This window comes from Eleutherodactylus coqui, chromosome 2 (assembly GCF_035609145.1).
Source record: "Eleutherodactylus coqui strain aEleCoq1 chromosome 2, aEleCoq1.hap1, whole genome shotgun sequence".
In the NCBI taxonomy this organism is placed as follows: Eukaryota; Metazoa; Chordata; class Amphibia; order Anura; family Eleutherodactylidae; genus Eleutherodactylus; species Eleutherodactylus coqui.
The window spans coordinates 263,621,582-263,639,662 of NC_089838.1; the positions used below are offsets into that span (position 1 = coordinate 263,621,582).

Consider the following 18,081-nt stretch of genomic DNA (forward strand, 5'->3'; position numbering starts at 1 on the left):
ACTTCCATTCCATTATGTTAGGTTTTGTTTTCTGTTTCCTTCCGTTAGTTTTTGATAAAACTGATCAGTTTTTTTCTACTGAGCATGTGCAAAGTTACAAAAAAAAAATGACAGAATAGACCCGTTAAAAAGTGACCTTTAATTAATGGATGTGTGACGGGAACAAACAGATGGCTTAGGTTGCTTTTACATGTAACGGTTTATCATTCGCACGGACAAACTATGTCGGAGTTCACTTGTTGACTCGTCCATCCTGTTTATACAGGCAGATAAATGGTTCACTCACTAAATCATTCAGTCATTCACATTCCGTGTACTAGTGAATGAGAACGACTGAAGGATCCGTATTCAAACCAAACGATTAGCGAACGAGCCAACGACGATTTTCATGTTTGCATATGAAATGAGCGATAAGTGAACGAATTGTCTTTCATCGTTCGATCGCTGGCTGTGCTTACACTGATTACACTGGGGAATCCAAAAAATTAATTTCATGGAATTTTCGACCTTATTCTGGGTATTTTTGTGTCGCTGATCCCGAAAATACCATCAGTTTCATTCTAGGAGCTCTAGTTTTTGAGATATTCCTGATGTCATTATCTATTTTTGTTATATGTACTTTATTTTCCCGCCAGTATTTGCTGACTTTTAGTACATATGGTACATATCGCCACGGCTGCACAGCAAACTTGGTTTGATGAAATAATGTGTAAAGACATTGAAGAGAAATGGAACGTGTTTCGGCTACAAATGTAGAAAATTTCCTGCATGGAGAAGCTAAAAGTGGGTAAATTCGAAGGACCACAAATCCGGGAACTCATGAAAGACCGGCGTTTCCAAGATTCAGTGGACACTTTGAGGCGCAGCACGGTCGTTATTTTATATCCCTGTAAAGCATTTCCTTGGGAAGTAGAAGGCCACAATCTACGGAGAACTTGTAGAGAATACGCTCACTGCTGTTTTTGACCACGTGGTTATAACATGAACATCAAATTGCAGGACCTGCAGTCATGTTGGATCGAATTCCAGATTGTCTTGGTGATCTAAGTGATGAACAGGGGGAACAATTTCACCAGGAAATAAGGACCGTGGATTTCCGGAATTACATGGAGGAACTTGGGTGTAGTGATCTAGAAACGGAACACTCGAAATTTTACGTTACATGGGCTGTCTGGGTGGAGTTCCGAGACTCCTCTTGTGGAGTGGTTGAGGAGCGGCATGGTCTAGTGAGAGATAAAATATGGGGCTTTATACAAAAAATTTTCCTCCTTAATCCATTAAGGACCAAGCACTGTAAATTTACGGTGCTTGGTCCCGGGCTTAACACCCAGCCGTATGTAAAATTACAGCGGGGATTAAAGCCTCCTGCTTCTGCAATCAATCAGAAGCCGGACAGGTTGTCAGCTGTTAGTCACAGCTGATAACCTGGAGGAGGAGGGAGAAGTGGATCTTAACTCTTTCTGCCTTCTCCTTTCTTTAGTACATAACCTGCAGGAAGAAGAATGCGAGGAATGCAGGCTCAGTGAGAACTATGTACTAAAACGTGAGCCCATGGGTCACGTGACCGCCAGGATTCCCTACTACAGCAGAGCTGCAGGGTCCTAGAAGACCCTGATCAGCTCTGCCAGAGACAATTGTCACTACAGGTGAGGTTTCTCCCTGTAACTGGGGCTCCTATGGATGCCTCAACTACAGTGGAAAAATGTCACAAAAAAAAACAACAAACAAACATGTGAATGTCCCCCAGAGGTCTTATATGACGTCATGGGGGACATGGTAAAAAAAAAATATTACATAAAGAAGTAAAAAAAAATGACACAATAAAACAATATATACATAATAAGGAAAATAACCCAAAGCCGACACCAACCAAAACCGTCACTATGTGCGCCCTGTAATCCCAAACCATACATATTATATATCAAAACGCCCGAAACAAAATGACTATACCATTCCCATACTTTATTTTAGTGTAAATATTCTAATTAAAAAAATTATAAATGTTAAAAAAAAAAAAAAAAAATTTTTTAGCTTATTACCCCCAATAAAACTAAAAACTGAAAAAAAAAGTCGGTGAAAAAGATATTAAAAAATTGACCTATATGTTATGGGAAAAAAAACACAGCAAAAATAATTTTGGTAGCCAGAGCAAAGAAAATAGGGCAGTAAAACCATCACATGGGTAAAATCCCTAAAAAGTGTCCGGTCCTTAAGGTACAAAACAGCCTGGTCCTTAAAGGGGTTGTCCCGCAGCAGCAAGTGGGGTTATACACTTCTGTATGGCCATATTAATGCACTTTGTAATATACATCGTGCATTAAATATGAGCCATACAGAAGTTATATACTCACCTTCCCTGCGCTGGCGTCCCCGTCTCCATGGTGCCGTCTAATTTCAGCGTCTAATCACCCGATTAGACGCACTTGCTCAGAAGGGTCTTCTCCCTTCTGGTCGGTCCGGGCACGAGCGGCGTTCTGGCCCCGCCCCCTTCTATGCGTCATCGCGTAGCTCCGCCCCATCACGTGTGCCGATTCCAGCCTCCTGATTGGCTGGAATCGGCACACGTGACGGAGCGGAGCTACGCAATGACGCGTAGAGGGGGCGGAGCCAGAACGCCGCTCGTGCCCGGACCGACTAGAAGGGAGAAGACCCTTCTGAGCAAGTGCGTCTAATCGGGTGATTAGACGCTGAAATTAGACGGCACCATGGAGACGGGGACGCCAGCGCAGGGAAGGTGAGTATATAACTTCTGTATGGCTCATATTTAATGCACGATGTATATTACAAAGTGCATTAATATGGCCATACAGAAGTGTATAACCCCACTTGCTGCTGCGGGACAACCCCTTTAACCCCTTGAGTGGCACGCCCGGAAAAGTTCCGTGACGAGCTCCACTGCTCATAGCAACATAGCCCGGAAGATTTCCGGGCTATGTATCACTATGGGAGCTGCAGAGCACAATGCCACAAGCTGTGACAGTGTGCTCTGCCTGCACAGACCCACACAGAGCAGAGCAAGGGCTTTGAAAAACCAGCAGAAGATATTGCCGACATGTCGGCAATGTCCTGCTTTGTTTACAGGTTGCCATAGAGACCATCGGCTTGTCAGAAGCAAGCCGATGGTCTCTGTGGCAGGGAGAGCTTGGTGCTTGGCTGTCAGAGGACAGCTAGGTACCTGCTCTTACAGCAGAGATCAGAGAAAACCTCCGATCTCTGCTGTGTTAACCCTTTACATGCTGCAGTCTATGTGACTGCAGCATGTAAAGGGCTGTCACTGCAGCATGTAAAGGGCTGTCACCATCGGACCCCTGGAATGTGATCAGGGGTCCTGATGGGTCCCTGTGGAAGTCCCCTAAAGGGACAAAAAAAAATAAAAAAATTTTAAAAAATTAAAAAAAAAAAAAGTAAAAAAATTATTAAAAAAATAAAAAAAACACTTGTCTCCCTTTACTTTGTAAAAAATCAAAAATACAATCACACATGTGGTATCCATGTGCGTCGTAATGACCCAGAGAAGGAAGTTAATACATTATTTAACCCCTTAATGACATGGCCCCTTTTTTTCTTTTTTCCCCCATTTCTTTTTTTCCTCCCCCCTGTTTAAAAAATCACAACTTGTCCCGCAAAAAACAAGCCCTCATACGGCCATGTCATGGGAAAAATGAAAAAGTTATGGCTCTTGAGACGCAACTGCAAAACTAGTTGAAATTCAATGATTAGACCATTTTAAAAAACCTGCCCTGGTGGGCACGACAGGGTGGTAGGAAACCTGCCACTCAAGGGGTTAAGGGGTTAAATGAGTGCGGCCTAGGATACCAGGGTACCTCATCCCCTCCTTATTTGTCATTTTGACACCTTTTTTTTCCCTCCCCCATCTCTCTTTTCTATCACTTTCTTTGGTTTGCTTTATTAAACTTCTAACGTAATCTTTCACATATTTCCAAGACTACGGGCTTAATCCCACGGACGGATTTCTGCCGTGTTTCGTAAAGTGTTATCCCGCAACTATTAGGTTCTATTGAACCTAATAGCTTTCTGCCCTTCATGGCATGTTCTAATTGCCGTGGAAAACTGCGCGGCCGGCTTCCATTGTAGTCAATGGAAGCTAACCGTCACGCGATACTTCCACTGTGAGCACAGTGGAAGTATTGCGTGATTACGCTTCACCGCCGGTGCGTCATCTGGAGAGGTGAGTATGGGGTCTTTGGGGGGGGGGGGGCGTGTCAGACTCCTCTGCGATATTCCGCTGGCGGAGTCTGACACTGCAGTGGGCAAGAGGCCTTAAAATTTGGTTAGGTAGGACAGTGGGTGATTATGGACTGCTGACTGAAGTCTTACCGGCTTGAGAAGGGGTGGGCACAATGGATGGCAGCTCATGGGGCAGGAAACAGAATACTGCTGAAATGTTTATATATGGAAGCAAGTAAGTATTATAAAGAAGGAGGACATTGACTCAAATAATGAGAATTCTGATTGTGTAACAAGACCTTCCTGCTGTTATACAGTCAATATTTGGTATTCTATGTTTAAGAGTATACTGTCATTCTCATATGAAAGATAATAAAAATCATTTTGAACAATAAGGAGCATGGAAGAACAGGACTGCGGACGATGGAATACACATATGCTGGCGGACTGCTAGTGAAACGTCCAGTGCGAATGTCCAGAAACATCTCATCGCAGGAAATCCCCAAAATGTATTTTTATTGACATCTCAATGAAGAAACTTTTTGTTTTATTTGTGTTCCTGTCTTCTTTGGATTTGTCTTTGTGCCTTCAGCTTTTGATTGGCCGTCATTACATGTGTAATACAATATGTGTACATTTATATGGGCATATGTCATATCTTGATAAGCAGACCCAATGGAGGAAAAACTGATGTCATTTTCAGAATCTATGACGCCAAAATACACCCCAAAAGTTCTAGGACCTGTCACTAAAAATGGCGTTTCCCAGTGTTCTCATTCAAATTTGAACTATCCATTGATGGTTTTTTTTCCCCACCCAATCACACCTTCTGTCTCTGTTTTAATAATGGATCCATCAAATAAGGAGGGAAAAAAACATACATTTTTGTTTTCATTTTGCTTTAAATCTGCTTTAACATGATAATGGATCCATTAAAAAGGGAACACAAACTCTGACATGAAAGAAGCCTAGGGTGCAATCGCAGTTCCTTCAGGGATGTCTGCTATAATTTTGTTTCTCTGTTCAGTTTTTGGAGCAGAAAACTGGAATTATAGTGGAAATAAATGGTTTCATTTCTTTTTTCCCCCATTGACTTTAATGGGTTTAACCCCTTAGTGACTGACATGTTGTTTTTATGTCCTGCAGATGAAGGACGTGTATGAAGGGAGATTGCGTGAACGGCTGTTTCTTACAGCTGATTTCCAGCAGCAACAGCTGCGATGAGCAACACGGCTTGTCGGGGCTGTTAACCCTATAAATGCCGCTTTCAGTCCCGTACGGCCCTCCCCCTACGATGAGAACGCAGGGAGCCGTGCAGGTGTCATAGCAGCCGGGGGTCCTTCTGAAAGGCCCCAGGGCTGTCATAGCAGGGTGCCTATCAATCCATCCCCATGGGATGGCTTGATAGACTGCCTGTCAGATGACAGTACATCATACTGCAGGAGCGATCAAAGTATCGCAAGTTGTTGTCCCCTAGGGGGACTTAAAAAAAAAATTTTTTAAAGTAAAAACAAGATTAACAAAGTTTTACTAATTTTAATAAAAGTTTAAATCACCCCCCTTTTGCCATATTTATAATAAAAGAATCTAAATTTATAAAACAAAAATACGTGTTTGGTATCGCCGCATCCGTAAAAGTCCAATCTATCAAAATAATGCATTATTTACCCTGCGCGGTGAACTTTGTCAGAAAAAAAAAATTAAGAACGCCAGAAATGCACTTTTTTGGTCATCCTGTCTCCAAGACAAAATGCAATAAAAAGCGATCAAAAAGTCGTATGTATTCCAAAATGGAACCAAGCAAACTGAAGGACTTCCCACAAAAAATGAGCCCCTGCACAACTATATTGACAGAAAAATAAAAAACTTATTGCGCACAGAAGATGGCGGCAGAAAATAATTTGATTCTGTTAGGTTTCCGTTTTTAGCAGAACAATTAGCGCAGTCTGCAGCCTTACTTGTTTAGGAAATAAATTTGAGGCTAATGGGCAAAAAAACCCAAAAAACGTTTATTTCTGTTTTAACTGTCTGTCTGCTCCAGAATCGGAACAGACGGGACTGTATCTGACAGGCCTGATCTAGGAAGTGGTCGGCATGGCTTCTGGTCACTCCTGTCTATTCATAATGATGGACAGAATACATTGTATAATAATCCCAAGATAATGATTGGTTCCTAAATATATCTGTGTTCTTGGATGGCTTGTGGTGCCAGCCACATATGGTCGGGCAGCCGGATTAGTGTGCAGTGGGCTAATGACTAGATCCTGTTCTTGTTCAGTATGAAGTGCTGAATCCATCATCACAAGGCTCATTAGTGTCATCACAGGCTGGAGAAGTCCTCTGCCTGAAGAAGTAGAAGATATGCTGCAGTTATCTTATACATTATTGCAGCCAGTACAGCCTGACTGCAGTACTGTATACACAATTACTGTACATTAATAACCGCACTGACCTCAAGCAACTTCACAGATTTTTGCAGAGTACAAACTTTTTCTGTATGGGTACCTTCACACTTCATATATTTGCTGCAGAAAACTCGCAGTATATATGCAGCGGCTGATCCCACACCTAAATGGGGTGTATTTGGCTGCAAATGTACATGCGGAAATGCTGCAGATCTTGTATGTTAAGGCTGGGTTCACACGGGGCGGGATTTCCTTGTGGAAAGTCTGCATGTCACTTTCATCAAACCCGTGATTAGCCAGCAAAGTGGACGAGATTTTTCAAAAATCTTGTCCAGACACTGCGGCCAAGCCACACGAGAACTGACGTGCGGCACGGAATTCAATTCCACAGCATGTCAATTCTTTTCTCTTTTCCACATCGGCCTCCCTCCTCTCTATGGGGAGAGAAAGCCACAGCGGAATGATGACGGCGAAACTGCTACGAAACTCATGGCTAAAGCTGCGGGTTTTGAAGCTGCGCCTTTCCAGCAGAATTCCCGCGGTTTTTCGGTGCGGCCATTCCGCGAGAATTCTGTTGAAATTCCATCCCGGGTTGAGTTCTGCAGCATAAATAGACATGCTGCGGATTTAGACTTCCTAAGGGGCCTCGTGTGGCACAAAGTGTTAAGGCAGCAGTATGTAGTCCTAAGCTCTCGCTCACAACCTGAAGGTTGCGGGTTCAATCTCCGCATCATTTAGGTAGCCGGCTCAAGGTTGACTCAGCCCTCCATCCTTCAGAGGTCAGTAAAATTAGTAAGCGGCTTGGTAGGGGGGTAATAAATAAATATATTAATAAGTTGGCGCTATACAAATAACAAGTCCCCCTTTCCCCCTAAGGGGGCTAGTACACAAGCTCCAGCCGGCACCGCCAATGCTTATGATCTACTGAAAATCATCAGGTCCATCACAAGTCCATGTGCAGCCTTTAATGATTCGGCCCTTTTTTCCTCACACCTTTTAAAAACATCATAACTTTTATTTAACCATCGACGTCGCTGTATGAGGACTTGCTTTTTGCGGGACGAGTCGTATTTTTCAATGGTACTATTTAATGTACCATATAATGCACTGAAAAACTTAAAGAAAATTCTAAGTGAATGTGTTTTTATTATTTTTTTTATTAAAACAGATTTATGAAACCAATGATTTGCAATGATTTCCTTCCCATTAGCGATTTTATTTATTTTTTTTATTTTTTTCCCCCACTGATGTGATGCTGCGAGGACAAAAAATCGCGGCATGCTCTATCTGTCTGCGATGTGTGATTTTTTTTTTTTTTTTTCTCCCCAACTCCCTTGTTTCTCTATGCAGCCTACATTATATCGCGTTGCACAAACATGCAAGATTATTCTAAAAAAAAAACAAAAAAAGCGCCCAAAAATTTTACAAACAAAGACGCGATCGCCCGTGTGCAACCAGCCTAAAGTCTGCGTGCATTCTGTAAGCCTAAATCTTTTCAAACTGCTGCTGTAGGAGAGCGTGCGCATACAAGTCTGAAAATGGTCACATTTTCAGAACACGTGTGTGGTCTTCAAAGGGGGACATCGCGGGAATCGGGGAGTGGGTGAGTTTAAAAACACATAACATTCAACAATAACATTATTGTGCTGTTCTGTGGTGACAGTGTCCCTTTAAGTTTAGTTTGGCTACTATATGGGCCCTGATATTATATATTTAATTTAATGCAGAATTTGTTGCATATTTCCTTTCATAGGAATTTAGGAAAGTTTTCAAATATGGTGGCTGCTGCTTTTCCACCAACCGAAGTTAGTGTAGAGAGGTTGTCATCTAGTCTTGAAATAATTAGATCAGCTTTCAGGTCGTCTATGAAGGAGGATCTGATAGAGAACAAATACGTAGACTGCACAAATGTTTTAATACGTTAAACTTTTTATCCCCACTCGCTAAATGCCTGGTGTCTATAGTATATTTACAATTTTTAGTAAAAGTTTTGTGTTCTGAAATTGTATTCCAATAAATAAAGTATATTTAATGTTTAAACAAAATAGCTGGATTGTTTTATCATAATGGTGATGAAAAGCCGGATGTTACCATTCTATTACAGTAAATGTATCACACATTGAGTCACATATGTCGGAGTTGGAGTCTGGGAAAATTGAGGAGTCGGAAGTTTGTTTTACTGGCTCCACAACATAGTGAGATGATCAGGGGACAGGAATGTGTTGGTCATCGCTAGACTTGTACGGATAAGCTCATCTGTACTATAGATGAATTGATAAGAACTGTTTTACCAGGTTTTCCAGACAGTCCTATGAATACTGCTCCTGTATTCAGCATAACACTGTGCACACAATATTACCACGTGGTGTCACTGGGTTGCTGTTGTCCCATATAGATTAAAGGGCTAGAATCGGTGTGATCATGAAAAAGCGGGTGTCTGAAGGGGCACTGTCATCATGGAACAGCACCATAACCTATGTGTCTTTTATACTCCTCACCTTCTCCGTTCCGGCGGTGTCCTCTTGTGAAGTCTGTGTGCGTTCTGTAAGCTTGAATCTTTTCAAACTGCTGCTGTAGGAGTGTGTGCGCACACCCATCCGAAAATAGTCACGTTTTCAGACCACGTATGGACTTCACATGGGGACATCGCAGAAACCAGGGAGTGAATGAGTATAAAAAAACATCCCCCAGCTCCACGCGGACGAACACCATAACTTTATGGTCCTGTTCGTGCTGACAATGTCCCTTTAGCCATGCCTCCATATAGACCATAGTGTATTTGGAGATAGCCATCTGTGTTGGCACTACTGGCACTGCTAAAGGCTTTTGCACAAAACCTGCTATAGATAGGTTACTGTATATGCATCACTATTACGTCTGCATTACAATGACTGGAGATGCTTTATGTGGCATATAGAGGATTTAGCAGTTTGTATCGACATTATCTCATGATAAAAATGATTGCCCATTGCAACCAATTGGAGCTCAGCTTCGATTTCTTGAATGTCTTATGTTAAATGAACGAAGCACCGTGATTGATACATGAGGATCAAAATGTCTGACTATTAGAGATGAGCGAGCGTACTCGGATAAGCACTACTCGCTCGAGTAATTGGCTTTATCCGAGTATCGCTGTACTCGGGGCTAAAGATTCGGGTGCCGGCACGGAGCGGGGAGCTGCAGGGGAGAGCGGGGAGGAACGGAGGTAAGATCTTTCTCTCCCACTCTCCCGCCCGCTCTCCCCTGCTCCCCGCTGCGACTCACCTGTCAGCCGCAGCGGCACCCGAATCTTTAGCCCCAAGTACAGCGATACTCGGATAAAGCACATTACCCGAGCGAGTAGTGCTTATCCGAGTACGCTCGCTCATCTCTACTGACTATAGATACTGAAAGTGAGAGATATTGTTGGTCATTTTTTTGGCTGTGTAGCCGCATCTCACCTCCCGCCTTCTGTCACTATCGTTGCCACTTGCACATCATCTCCCCTCCCGGCTAGTGTCTTTTTTGAAGCCGCTCTCCCTTCTGTCCTCCTGGCTTCCCCCTAGCCCTCCTATCTCTGGCCCCGCTGTCACATTGCTGGATGGCTTGAGACTGTAGCGCTGAAGCCGGCTAAGCTGTAAATAGCGCCAGATTAGCTACGCTACCGTACCCCGCTGTCACTGTTCCTGGCGGCCACCCATCTACACTGCAATGTCTTCTGCCATCCACCGCCGACGCTGAAGGAGGGCCCGCAATCATCTCGTCCAACGCCGATGCAGAAGCAGAGTCCATGCTCTCCTTTTCCACGTCCCACGAGCGGTGTCATCCACAGTCTTACTCTTCAGCTGGCGTCAAGCTAGCCAATTGCCATCTGTGGGCATTCACTACAACTCCACCAGGGCATACCCATGTCTCCACCCACACTTCTGGTGGAACCAGAACCAATGCCATTGAAAAATGCAACACTCCCTGCAAAAAGACAGCTACGTCGGTGGATAAATAAAGTATGGATAAAAAACAAAAATAGGGAAAAAAAGGGTTTCGCGTTTGAGGAATTGAAAACTGCAAGTGGAAGATTACTGACAGACTATTGGGTGAAGGATGAGGACATCTTTGTATGGCAGTAACAAGTTACAGTGTAGCTTGTGATATCAATTTGACAGATCTTGCTTATCTCTTTTGCACAGTTTTGACAACCACTTCTCTTATTAGGAGAAGCCTGCTATGAGCTGGTTGAGGTGTGCCTTGCCACTGCAGCCATTCATGCCTTCCACTGGTCTTCTCGATACCTGCATATCACATAACATCATCTTTATATGGATTGAAGAACACAACGTCTTATAGGACCTATCTACAGATGTTCACGCTATTAGGCAATCTAGTATTGAAACCGTATTTCATTACTGTCATTTGTATGGTCAGTCTTAGTGATTCATCACAAGCTGTTCCAAAGTTCATCAGACATTGAAGCATCTCGCATGTTATAACATGATCAAGCACTTTAGGCTTTTCCATAACTTTGTAAAGATAAGTTACACATTTTTTAGTGTTCTCACTGGGTACATACATTTTTATATCTCAATACTTACTAATTTCAGGACAAACCTTGAGGCCCTTCAGAAGAAGTTAGAGGAGCTTGAACTGGATGAACAGCAGAGGAAGCGGCTGGAAGCGTTCCTCACTCAGAAGCAAAAAGTCGGAGAACTTAAGGATGATGACTTTGAAAAAGTTTCCGAGCTTGGTGCTGGAAATGGTGGAGTGGTCTTCAAGGTTTCACACAAGCCATCCAGTCTTATCATGGCTAGAAAGGTGAGCCACTGCCAGTTATATAAAGTAGGTTGTTCCAAGTTCTAAAATTATTCCCTATCTGCAGGATCAATGGGGTCAACCCCCACCGCTATATAAGGATAGGGGATAACTTTCAAATTTAGGACAAACTCTTTTAAGAGACAGGAAATGTAATCTATAGGTTGGATTTTATAAATGAGTCCAGAATTGTACCAGAGACTATATAATTTCAAGCTGTTATGCCTCATGTCCACGGCTAAAATGTGATTTAATATCTGCCGCGTTTTTCCCGCAGCGTGATCTGCGCCCCATAGGGATGCATTGGACACCCGCAGGTAGTTAAATACCTGCGTATGTCATTTTTCCCCTGAGGCGCGGATTGCGTGTGCGGGAAAACACCCGCGGCATGCTCCATTTTAGTGCGGGTCTCCCGCGGGGACGGCACCCGCAGGCTTCTATTGAAGCCTATGGATGCCGTCTGGATCCGCGGCACACCCGCACCCGAATTTCTGCTCTCAGGCGCGGGAAAACAGGAGTTAAAAAAAAAAATGGAGTGCCCGGTGCATGCGCGCGGCACGCTGCCTGCGTGCCGAGCACATCCTCTGGGCCAAAGAAAAGGTCCGACCGCGACGGAGGGAAGATCCGCAGCCACCGGACAGGTAAGTTTAATCTTTTTAGCCTCATGTCCGTGGGAAAGGAGGGAACCGCTGTGGGATTCTGCATGAAGAATCCACGGCGGGCCTGATTTTCCTCGTGGACATGAGACCTTAGGGATCCGTGTAGTGCTTCCATCTGATGGAGTATGAATCTGACACAAAAGACACCTTGTGTGAGATCAAAGGTATATGAAGGAACAGGAGAGCCTGATAACCCTTTATGAGTGGTATATCGCGGCTCTATACAACACTGTAATACGGGTGCATATGTGAGCCCAAAAGTTGAAAGAGGCCAAGGCAACAATCGTGGGGTTAAGGCCCATTTACACACCACTATTATATCTCGATATTCATTCAAACGACCGCAAATAAGTGATAATTGTTACGTTTAAACGCTTGCATTGTTTACTTTTCGTCTGAACGATGGTTGTAAGGTGAACTGTGCTCTCCACCGGAGTCGGCAGATTACATTGTATACTGCGGCAGCCCCGACAAGAACAATACAGCTGTGTGCAGAGCCAGCCCACATGCTGGGCTCTGTAAACAGCTCCAGGAGGCCCTTTTACATGCAAATGAAGATGATAAAGTGTTAATGGACATTAGTGTCCATTAGCACTTTATGCAAAATGATCGCTAAAACTTTCAATCATTTGAAATATATTTGCGTGTAAATGGGCCTTTACACAATGCAGTGCTACTGTACAAGCAATTTGTTTGTTTGTTCCTTATCAACAGTACCACACCATTACTACTGAAGCAGCAGCCAAACGGTCTGGTGGATGTGTCCTGTCTGTCTCTGCTGCCCGCGGTGCCCTTCAATCCCTGGCCAGCTTAGCTCTATGATTGGCTGGTGACGATGATGGCCTCTTTTTTATGTCATCTATAGACCCACCCAAATCTCAAGGAGCCATGATCCGGTGCATGGAGGCAACCGTCGGCAGCAGAGATGGTTTGGGTTCCCTACCGTACCATTCAGCAGTGATTTACATGCAGAGTGGGAAGAATTAAACTTTGTTGTTTTTAAAGCTATGCAGGCATTACTGGCTTTATTGAATACCAAAAACAGTACTTTGGCATACTTGATATTTTAGTTTTTTCCTTTATGCCATTGGTTTCATCAGTTCCAAGCTTGTGACAAATTCCCCTTAATGCCAAGTTATGCTGTTTTAGTTACTCTTTCAATGCAAAGGTTGAAATCTGCAGTAGATTCCCAGTATTTATGCAGTGAACTGCATGACATAAACCATAATTAGAGATGAGCGAACCTACTCGGCCACGCCCCTTTTTCGCCCGAGTACCGCGATTTTCGAGTACTTCCGTACTCGGGCGAAAAGATTCGGGGGGGGCGCCGTGGGTGAGTGGGGGGGTTGCAGCGGGGAGTGGGGGGGGAGAGGGAGAGAGAGAGGGCTCCCCCCTGTTCCCCGCTGCTACCCCCCGCGCCCCCCCGAATCGTTTCACCCGAGTACTGATGTACTTGAAAATCGCGGTGCTCGATCGAGTAATTACTCGAAACGAGTAGGTTCGCTCATCTCTAACCATAATGTTTTTTTCTTAATTGTTACTGTATTTCTTCCTACAGTTGATCCACTTGGAGATTAAACCAGCAATCAGAAACCAGATTATACGAGAGCTACAAGTTCTGCATGAGTGTAACTCCCCATACATCGTGGGCTTCTATGGGGCCTTCTACAGCGATGGAGAAATCAGTATCTGCATGGAGCATATGGTAAGAATGGGGAGGTGCAATTATACTGGAGCAAAGGTGATTAGGAAATGGATAAAACCTAAAAGTTATGAATATGAAAAGTTTTTGGTTTAATTAGAACACTGAGCAATAATGTCCAGGTTACACAGTAGCTTGGGGAGTAAGGTTAAAAAAGGACGACCTATCTATCTTGTATTGATGCGGCAACTAGAACATCCTGGGATATAGTTCTCAATTGTCTTAAAATGGGGAAATAAAATCCTTAATGGCAATCGGATCAGTTGCACATGTCGAGCTATGTAAGATACAGTTTAAAGTAAAACACCTAAACTTTCTTCAAAGCAATTCTCAGTTCACCGAGACTTAAGATAGGCAGATTCATGTTGCCCTAACCATGGGTAACCTCAAATACATTAAAAAAAGAGCTATGCTTTACTCTGAAACGCAGCTTCTCTCTGCTTGGCACAGCTTGATTGACAGATCTCTTAGATGGGGTTCAGTTCTAGTTAGTGGGAGCTGGATCTAAATGACTTCTTTAAGTGCAATGCTCTTTTTCTCCACTAGGATGGAGGGTCACTGGATCAAGTGCTGAAGAAAGCTGGAAAAATCCCTGAGAAAATTTTGGGAAAAGTCAGCATTGCAGTGAGTATCCATAATCTGCATCCACTAAAGTTACATGTTGAATATTAAATTCAATCAACTTCAGAAGTCTTTTCTCTGTTTCTGAAGTTGGCTTCACTCAGAATGAAGTAGATGGGTTACAGTTGGTAACAACTTATATTTAACGTGTAGGATTCTTCACACCGCTATTTGACTGCACATATTTTAGCAGATCAGACGGCGTTTTCTGTTTCAGTTCTGTAATTCATCGCACATAGGCATTCATTTTAAAAAGTGAAGGTAAAACATATGGCCGTTTTATGTAATTCAGTCTGTTGAAATGCCAATCCACAAAATACCGTTGATTTGAACAGAGCCTAATTCGGTTAGTATTGATATTGCTATTTTGTTACAAGGTGTAACAAATCTAAATCTGTTTATTATAAGGTGACAGCTGGCACACAACTAAGCTTAATATATTGCTAATTGACGTTACTGTATTTATACTTTTTCTTTTATATACATTGAATGGCCACTTTATTAGATATATATGCCTTTTCATGATTGGAGCTTTCCTGTATGGAAATTAGACAGATGACCTCGGAGTGCAACATAAAATCAGGTGACAAGGTTCCAGTGGATTTCAGTTGTGAATCCACATTAGATTTGGAAAACCGAGCGATCTGAGTGACTTCCAACAAGTCCTGGTCATCGATGCTAGACTGGGTGGGACCAGTGTTTCAAAAAGTGCCAACTTTGTGGGGTTTTCTCATACTGTGGTGTCAAACGTATACCAAGAATTGTGGACTTGTTGATGTAACTTGTCGATAAAAGGGGTCAGAGGAGGATGTCAGAAATCGTTCTAAGGCAAGTAAATTGCAGCCAAATACAACACTGGTGCTCCAACTAACCTGTCCGAATACACAACTCATCATTCCTTAGCACAGATAGGCAATAACAGCAGAGGACCAGTTTGAGTGTCATTACTGTCTAAGAGAAACGGAAAAACGAGCAATGGAAAATCATCGCCTGATCAGATGAATCCACATTTCTGTTGCACCGAACTGATGGGAGTGAAGCAGTATGAACGGATAAACTTTCCTGTAAGGCATCAACATCCTGGCTGGTGGAGTAATGGTTTGCCTTGGTGAATGTTTTCTTTGGGTCTTCTAATAAGTGTGGATGAATGCTGCAGTAAAATTCTGCAGTTCTGAAGGCCAAAGGAGGTCCAGTCTGCTACTAGATGGGGGACTTTAATAAAGTGGCCATTCAGGATAGGTTGCTGTAGCAGGCTGTTATAAACAATCAATGTTGTGAAATAATAGCAAACTAGTTTTGATATACAGTGGTGGCTTGACATACAAGTTTAATCCGTGCCAAGACGGAGCTCTTCAGCCAAAAAGCTCATATGTCAAAGCACTTTTCCCCATTGAAATGCCATTATTGCGTTCCAATGCATTTCAATGGGTAAACTAACTACAATTAAAAAAAAATAAAAATCAATGCTCCCCTAACGCCGGCGTTCTACGATGATCTGCGGCTTCTGCAGGCTGTCGCTCCCTCCTCCACGCCAACAGAGCATTGCTTTCTGGATGCAGGGCTTGAATGCCCCGCCTCCGGCAAGGTAATGCTCTAATTGGTTAACTCAGCGGAGTTTCAGGTAATGAAAGCCAGCGCTGGGTTAACCAATCACAACCATTCAATGATGTCATTAAATGGCATGTGGTTACAAGTGAAAGAGCTCTTCTTCTTATAGGATGCATGTTATATAGACAATTTTCACATTTTAATGTTGATCTTCAGGCAGTTGTCATAATTTCGTAGTAGTGTTTGATTAGAAATACACTTGACTGGGCGAGACTGGGAAGACCACAAAGACATGGGGTGTGTATGTGTGTGGGGGGCTAGCACTGGGTATTGTGGGCATGATATTGTGTTACCGATTTGACACTGATGTTTTTTTTAATTAGGTGATAAAGGGCCTGACCTACCTGAGAGAGAAGCATAAAATCATGCATCGCGGTAAGAAACCAATATATGTGTGTTACCACGTCCTCTGGTAAGAAGGCACAATATGTTAAAGAAAAGCTGTCCCCTGGAACCTCTTACTTGTGTAAAACTACTGACGTGATATCTGCCATGTCACCAACGGCGCCCACATCAACGTCAAGTCGGTAGTCCAGTTCTCTCCAGACATGTCCCGGTATATCCTCTGTTATGGATTCCACTGTAGAGGATGTGGTGGTTTGGGTTGTCTAGTGTCACCTATGGCGCGCACATATGGTGCATTAAAACCTGAAGAGATCTTCTATCTTTTCGTGTCATTCTGGCTGATGTATGTCACTTTATGCATGAAGAAATTAGCTTTAGGTCGTCTGCACATCTGCAATTGGGCTCAGTCTGCGTCGTTTTTTGTTCTATAATGGAACGGAAGCAGACTGAAATCTTTCAGTTTTTTTTGAAAACCCACTGAAATTAAAGGGGGGAATGGAATTGTTCCGCTTTAAAGAAGTGGAACGCTCTAATAGAGCTCTAACACAGATGTGAAGAATCTCTTACTTTTACACCATTTTTTTTAATCATCTTGTATGTATTTGATACTCTCCAGGGCCCATTAATTCATGGTGCTTCCAATGTTGTCGGTTCTGTCCCCTTTTGGTGTTATGTTCAGTTAGTTGAGAAAGCACTGTAAAGACTATCAATTATTGGGGACAACACAATCCACACAAGTGTCGCTGCATTAGTATTCCCATTAAAAACATCATTAATTTCATCTAAAAATCCAGGTAACCAAATTTAACACTAATACCCAATATACACAAATAAGTACATGTTTTCATTCTGTTTGCCTGATACATTGATGGATAAATGTAGGGTCTAATCACTGTAGAAAGCCATAAACCAATATAATGGCCTATACTCTTAGAACAGCCAATAATCAGCCAGATACGTACATCAGAAAACAAGGGTCACCATTTTACTCAGAATTCGATGGGTCAGTGTTGGCTAAAGAAACTCCTTCCTTCATTCCCCGAATAAAAACAGCAGGGCATCCCATTCATTCATATAGAATAGGCTGTCGCTTTGTTTCAGTCAGGCAATACAAGTACAAACTGTCCCTATAATGACCATTATTATGCCCTGCCTGACAGTGGAGCAATCGTTCCGAAATTGACGACCCCACTCACCGTCGGCTGCCACCTTCTGGCCGGCAGGAAAACGTATAAGAACTTTAGCGCTGTCAGTCAATTAATAGTGTCCCACACGTTTCAGCACTGCACTGTCTGTCAACTAATAAAGCTATTACACAGTTCTCCCGCGGCCAGGCCACTGTACTACTTTGACAGTTGGTCTTATGGCAGGAAAATCTCTGGGGCTTGCTGCACTGAGTATGCAGTAAAATACCCCGGAAGATTTCAGATGACAGCTCAGTGCTCTGCACATTTCAGCACTAGAGCTGTCCACAGAAATCTTCCAGGGTTTAACTGCACGCTCAGTGCAGCAAGCCCTGGAGATTTTCCGGGCGTGCCACTAAAGCAGTTAAACCCTACACAGGACAAATGTGTTCACATGCCCGACTTGTTTCTCCCAACAAAATTGTTGGGGTCATCAGGAGACTTCAGAAGAAAGGCACTTTGATCAGTCTGCTAAACAGACATCCAGATGGAGACGAAACCCGCCTCACCAAGAGAGGGGTATTTAAACGTCATATTACACAATTGGCGCACATAAGATCCCATCATCTAGGTCATTAACTTAC

General features: G+C 43.1%; 1 protein-coding gene across 1 annotated transcript in view; it reads left to right on the forward strand.

Moving 5' to 3' along the window:
- The window catches only part of MAP2K1 (mitogen-activated protein kinase kinase 1), a 50,234-nt gene that overhangs the window by 13,490 nt on the left and 18,663 nt on the right, over positions 1-18,081 (forward strand). The window contains exons 2-5 of the mRNA XM_066592919.1: positions 11,171-11,381; positions 13,596-13,742; positions 14,286-14,363; positions 16,292-16,343. Coding sequence (XP_066449016.1) covers positions 11,171-11,381; positions 13,596-13,742; positions 14,286-14,363; positions 16,292-16,343 — 488 coding nt within the window. The remainder of the gene's footprint in view (positions 1-11,170; positions 11,382-13,595; positions 13,743-14,285; positions 14,364-16,291; positions 16,344-18,081) is intronic.